Below are 5,851 nucleotides of genomic sequence, written 5' to 3' on the forward strand. Positions count from 1 at the left end.
ATGCCTTTGGCTGAAGTGACAGCGACCCACGGCCTGAGGTGGCCGGACCCTGGGTGGCAGCTGCTGGAAAAATCATCCCTTGGTCAGGGGTGGTTGTGGAGGGTGTTGCAGGGGAAAGTTTCTCAGCTCTCCTTGGGGCTGCAGCTGGAGCAACGTTTCCTCCCTGGGACCCCCATCCGAAAAAAAAGACGGGGACCTGTTGTAGCAGCTCCAGAGAAGGGCTACAAAAATGACGGTAGGGATGCATCAGCCTTGTCATGAAGGAAGGCTGAGGGATCAGATTTGCCAGCAATTTGAATAACGTGATCTAGTGACAGATATCCCTGCCTCTGGCAGGAGGGTTGGATTGGATGATCTTCAAAGGCCTCTTCCCACCCAAACCGTTGCACCCTTCGGTGACAACACGGTTCTGTGCTGGGGCAGCCGAGTGCACCCTGTCCCTGGCTGTGAGAACGCGGTGGTAGGGACGGCTTCTCCTGGCCTCTCCTGGGAAGCGAGTGCCCGTGTCTTGTTCATAACACATGTGGTTCTCCTACTGCCCTTGGTCAAACGTTGAGCTTAATGAGGGGAAAAAAAAAAAAAAAACCCAAACGGAAAAAAGACGAGGTTTTGACGGCCAAGGGGCTGGCAGTCACCGGACTGCGTCGGGTGACTCTGTACGCACCCAAAAAGGCCGAAAAGGAGAGAAACTAGAGGGTCGCGGGATGCGTAACGACACACGGTCAGTGCGAGCGTGTGTTGCCCATCCCGACAAAAACATGGTCAAGAAGCCCCACGCAGAGCAGCCCTGAGCAACTTGTCTCTGCGTGGGCAGCTGGGAGGAGCATCTGCAAGAGCCAGGACTACACAGAGGCATGGGATGCAATGCAGCAGAACTTTAATGATTCAAAAGGGGAAAAGGGGGTTGTGTGAGTGGAGGCCCCAGTGCTGGAGCAGCTTTAGCAGGGGAGGATCCTCCTGCCGCACAGGCCGCTGCCAAAGCCGGAGAGGCCAAAGCCCCCGGAGGAGATGGGCACTCCCTGGCTGCTGAGGATGCTGCCAACGGCGGCGGAGGTGGAGGAGCCCACGGCGGTGTTCTGCGGGAAGGAGCTGAGGATGGGGCCGGGCAGGGTGACCACCACGGGGGAGGGCTGGATGACGACGGTGGAGTCCTGGCACTGCCTGACACAGGGCTCGTTGCAGCTGTTGGCCAGCGGGGTCGGGCCGCAGGGCTGGCACGAGCTGTAGCAGGACATGGCTGCGGGACGGAGGTGACCTGGAGGGAAACAGGGCGGGGTGGGGGGGGAGAAAGAAAGCAGGTGGGGTGAGTAAGGAGCAGCCCGGCAACCCGTCTCGCTGCATCAAAGCCATGAGATGGTGACAAGGGCTGTAGGTGTTGTAGGGAAGCCCACGGGCATCTCCTTCCCCACATTCCAAAAGAGCCCTGCAAAGAGGAACAAAGCCCAGGGAGATTCCTACTGACCCGTAGGTCAGGAGACACCTTCGTGTCACGCCTTCCGCCTCCTTCCCTCTCGCATGACAAGCGGCCCCAAAAGCAAGTGGAGGACCGAGGCGCAGGTGTGTGCTGGGATATGCCACAGGGGGACGAGAGGGAAGAGAAACAGAAGAAGGAGCATAAAGAGCTTCAGACTCACCTTGCTGGCAAGGAGATGGAGGCGAGAGGAGTGGATGAGAGAGTGAGGACAAGGGCCCACTTTTATACCGCTCCTGCACCGCCCCAGGCGCACAGTCACCGCACACGGGCAGTAATTATCCAACAGAGTCACCTGCAAAGCAAAATGCCCGTCCCGATGGCTCAGGTTGTTTTGTGGTTTCCATCACTGCTGCCATTTCATTTCCTCATCTGCGACATGCTTGGTCTGCAATGCAGGCTCCTTTCATGTGCTGGGATGAGAGGCCCCAGGATTTCTCAGGCAGGACTGTATCCGTGCAGGCAGAAGGTGCCTCCAAAGTGATGGCGGGGTCCCATAGAGGCAAGGGATGTTGGCTTGTGAGGGGCCGTTGTTTCCAACTCCCTTTGCAGGAAGAGGCCCAGGTGAGTGCAAGCGGCCTGAGGCCATGCACCCGGGGGAGGCGGTTGGTGTCACGACAAGGCCGCTCTCAACTCCCCTCGGAAGTGGGGGCATCAGGGCGTGCGCCTGGGGACTGGGAGGAAGGCGGTGGGCCTCGTGTCTGCAGGAAGGGGTCGCCGGAGGAGGTGGGGAACGCCTCACTGCGACCCCTTTGCGGGTAATGGAGCAAATGGTCCTGGAAAGCCTTTCAGCGGGTGAAAGGACAAGAGGGTGCCTGTGAACGGCCAGCACGGACTTTTGGAGGGGAAAGCGGTCCTGGTGAGCCTCGTGGCCTTCGTTGCCGATGTGCCTGGCTGCAGAGAGTGATGTAGTGCAGCAAACGGTGTTTGCCCCATCTAACCAAGGCTTGTGGCGCTGCCCGCTCAAAGAATCTTTAGAGACTGACTGAGGAAATCCAGGCTGGGGAAGAGGACTGGCGGGGGGGCTGAAGGGAATGAACAGCCAGGCCTCATCTTCCTGGCCAAAGAGACCAGGCTGTGGTGAGCAGCTCTCCCGAGGGCTCCGTGGAGAGAAAGAAAGAACTGCTGAAACCATCTCCCAACCAGTCGGGGCTCATCCCTGGTCCCGGGGAACACGTCTTCTCTCAGCGCTAGGGTTAGGTAGGTCTCCTTTCCAGTGCCCGAAAGGCATCCGCAGACCGGAGAAAAGCCCATCACCACTGAGGAGGCAAAGAAATTTCCCCCAGCTGCCCACTGTCTGGGGGCTGTCAGGACCCTGCAGTGCCGAGTGCCCGAGGGTGCTCAGGGAGGGGATGCGCTCAGCAGGGCCCTCTGTGTACAAAAGCGGCACTTCAAAGAGGCGAAGCACTTCCCTGCCCTGCAGACATGGAGGCAGCTGGGACGTGTCCCAGGACAGCCAGGGAATACCTGTAGCAGGCAAGCTTCCTGGGATAGCCTCTCCCTGCCCACGGAGACTCTATTTTGGATGGGCCGTGTGTCAGCCTTCTGGCGTGAGGCCAAGCCAGGAGCGTGCTCTCTGCAGGCCCGCGTCCTCCCAAGGTCCTCCGAAGGTCTGCATTTCCCTGCAGCCAGGGCAGCTCCATCCCTTCCCCGGGGAAAGCCGTGTCTGAGCCCTGGGCCGTGCCCAGACACAGCTGCAGAGAGACGCGGCGGCCACGGCCCTCGGCGTGGCCTTCTTCCAGCTCAGGGGGCTGGCAGGAGTCGGCTTGCTTTGGAAGAATGTCCAGGCCTTGGTGTGTCATGAGGGTCAGGCTGTAAAACAGGACCCGGGCCCATGTCTTTCCTTTGTCCAGACCCCTCGGAGCCACTTCTTCCCAGTACTTCAAAAAGAGCCTCCGAGGCTTCATGGTGCTGTCAGAAATGAGGAAATGAAATGGCGGCATTGAGGGAAACCAAAACACAAGTGGGACGGGTGTTTTGCTTTGGAGGTGACTCTGATGGATAATTACTGCCCGTGTGCGGTGACTGTGGGCCTGGGGCGGTGCAGGAGCAGTATAAAAGTGGGCCCTTGTCCTCACTCTCTCATCCGCTCCTCTCGCCTCCATCTCCTTGGGAACAAGGTGAGTGCGATCCCCTTGCTTGTCTTCCTCGTCCTGTCAGTCCTGACTCCTCTGGGATTTCCCAGCACACAGCTGCCTTTTCCCCCTCTGCTGCGTCCTGAGGCTGCTGGCCGTGGGAGAGGGAGCGTGCGAGATGGGGAGGTTTTGGTCTGGGCTGAGGTGTCCGCTGAACCGTGGGCTGGGCTGGGAGCTCTGTGGGCACGGCTGGTCTTGGCCACACTCTGTTGAGCTGTGGGAAGGAAAGGGTCTTCCTTACGGAGGCTGACGGGCCGCTCCTTACTCACCCCACCTGCTTTCTTTCTTCCCGCCGGGGCCCTGTTTCCCTCCAGGTCACCTCCGTCCCGCAGCCATGTCCTGCTACAGCTCGTGCCAGCCCTGCGGCCCGACCCCGCTGGCCAACAGCTGCAACGAGCCCTGTGTCAGGCAGTGCCAGGACTCCACCGTCGTCATCCAGCCCTCCCCCGTGGTGGTCACCCTGCCCGGCCCCATCCTCAGCTCCTTCCCGCAGAACACCGCCGTGGGCTCCTCTACCTCCGCCGCCGTTGGCAGCATCCTCAGCAGCCAGGGAGTGCCCATCTCCTCCGGGGGCTTTGGCCTCTCCGGCTTTGGCAGCGGCCTGTGCAGCAGGAGGATCCTCCCCTGCTAAAGCTGCTGCCGCCGATGGCCCTGGGAAAGGCCTCAGGGAGCCACAGGATGGTCCCGGGCCGGGGAACGGAGCATCGGCTTGTTGCTTGCAAGAGGGGCTGAGCGACCCCAGCCGCCCCAGCAGAAGGACGGGGCCAGCCTGGGCTCTCGGAGAGCACGGCCCGTGCCTGCCTTTACCCTCTTCCCCTCTCTCCTTTCCCTCCCATGCCCTTGCTCTCTTGTGCTGCCCTGGGCTGTGAGCCCCACAAAGCCAGCCTAGGGAAGGGAAGGCTGCTGGTCCTGCTCCCTCTCTGGGGTGGGCAGGTGGGCAGCGGCCGGATTGTCTGCCACAGCCACGGTGCTCCCTGCACCGGCTTATCCACTCGGAGCAACCTCGATCTCCACTCTTGGACTCATTAAAGTTCTGCTGCATGCCAAGCTCACGCCTCTGCGTCATCCTTTCCCCTGCAGACGCTCTCCCCCGTTGCCCGGGCCAAGAGACGTTGCCCAGGGATGGTTTTGAGCGGAGGTTGTTCAGGACGGTTGTGCAGCGAGTGGCGGCAATATCGTAACGAGCCTACCTGGGGTGGAGGTAGGCCTCACTGCATTTGCCCTCCTGCTGCTTCTTTCTGGTTGTAGCTCGAATGCTGTTGAGAAGACATTCGTGTTCTGGCTTTTGCCTGGCGGTGCCCGCGCAGCAGCCCAACTGAGGACACGGCCTGGACGGCTGACCCAGGCTGACCAAAAGCTTCTTCCGTACCGTACGACACCGTGGTCGGCCATAAATGCTAAGGGGAAGGAGGAGGTGGGGGACTGGGGGGCACTCCTTCTTGAGCTGCTTGTCTTCCGAAGGAACTGTAAAAGGTCCCGTGACTCTGCTTCCCAGGAGGGGATGCTCACGGACTGCTGGTGGGAGGCACAGAAGAAGTCTCTGTGCCGTGCTTCCGCGCGCGCTTTGCTTTCTTTCCCTCGTTCGGCCGTCTTTACCTCGACCCACGAGGCTGTCACCTTCTTTTTCCCCCTCTTTCACGTTGAGGAGGGGTAGCGATAGAGTGTCCGGGGGAGCGCTTGGCAGGCAGCAAACGCCAGCTCCCCGCTGCCTTTTTGGTGTTGTCCGAACGCTGTGTTGCTGCAGCTCGCCCAGAGTCACGCCCTCGGCAGAGACGCCGCTGATGGATTCCGGTTGGCGCCGTCCCAGCTGCTCGGTGGTAGTGGCACAGGCCAAGCGCACCCGACACAGGTTTCCGCCCTGTCTTTGTGCACCAAAGTTACAAGGTCGTACGCTGCCATTGATAAGGGTTGGTTAGTAACTTGCACACAGTTCCCACGTTGCTGCATCGTTGCAAATGTCTCCTACGCGTGCTCTCAGAGGGTCTTTGGTGGTTCCTGGTGGTCCTCCATGCGTCGGTGGTCGCCCTCTCCCCCTGCTGCACCTACCTTCCAGCTCGGTTCTGCGTGGTTTGGCAGACACGGGCCAGGCTTGGTCGCAGGCTCTCGACTCTGCTTCCCGTTAGTCCTGCCCAGGGTTCTGCCTTTGACGTGCGTGTGCGACAGCGTCTTGTTCCAAGCGTAACCGTTGTTCTTACTGTGCTCCTAAGAAAGCTGTCCTCGTTCTTCTGAGCTCCCGTGGGGCTGG

At 60.5% G+C, this 5,851-nt stretch overlaps 1 protein-coding gene across 1 annotated transcript; it reads left to right on the forward strand.

Moving 5' to 3' along the window:
* Positions 1-3,468: 3,468 nt before the first annotated feature.
* LOC133625309 (feather keratin 1-like) lies at positions 3,469-4,237 on the forward strand. Its single transcript, XM_061995150.1, has 2 exons — positions 3,469-3,595; positions 3,921-4,237. The coding sequence occupies exons 1-2, from the start codon at positions 3,469-3,471 to the stop codon at positions 4,235-4,237; spliced, it is 444 nt and encodes a 147-aa protein (XP_061851134.1).
* The last annotated feature ends 1,614 nt before the right edge of the window (positions 4,238-5,851 follow it).

This window comes from Colius striatus, chromosome 4 (assembly GCF_028858725.1).
Source record: "Colius striatus isolate bColStr4 chromosome 4, bColStr4.1.hap1, whole genome shotgun sequence".
NCBI lineage: Eukaryota > Metazoa > Chordata > Aves > Coliiformes > Coliidae > Colius > Colius striatus.

Coding starts and splice junctions, on each gene's coding strand:
- LOC133625309 (XM_061995150.1), top strand. CDS start 3,469: ATGGATAATTACTGCCCGTGTGCGGTGACTGTGGGCCTGGGGCGGTGC. Junction 3,596..3,920: donor TCTCCTTGGGAACAAGGTGA/GTGCGATCCCCT, acceptor GTTTCCCTCCAG/GTCACCTCCGTCCCGCAGCC.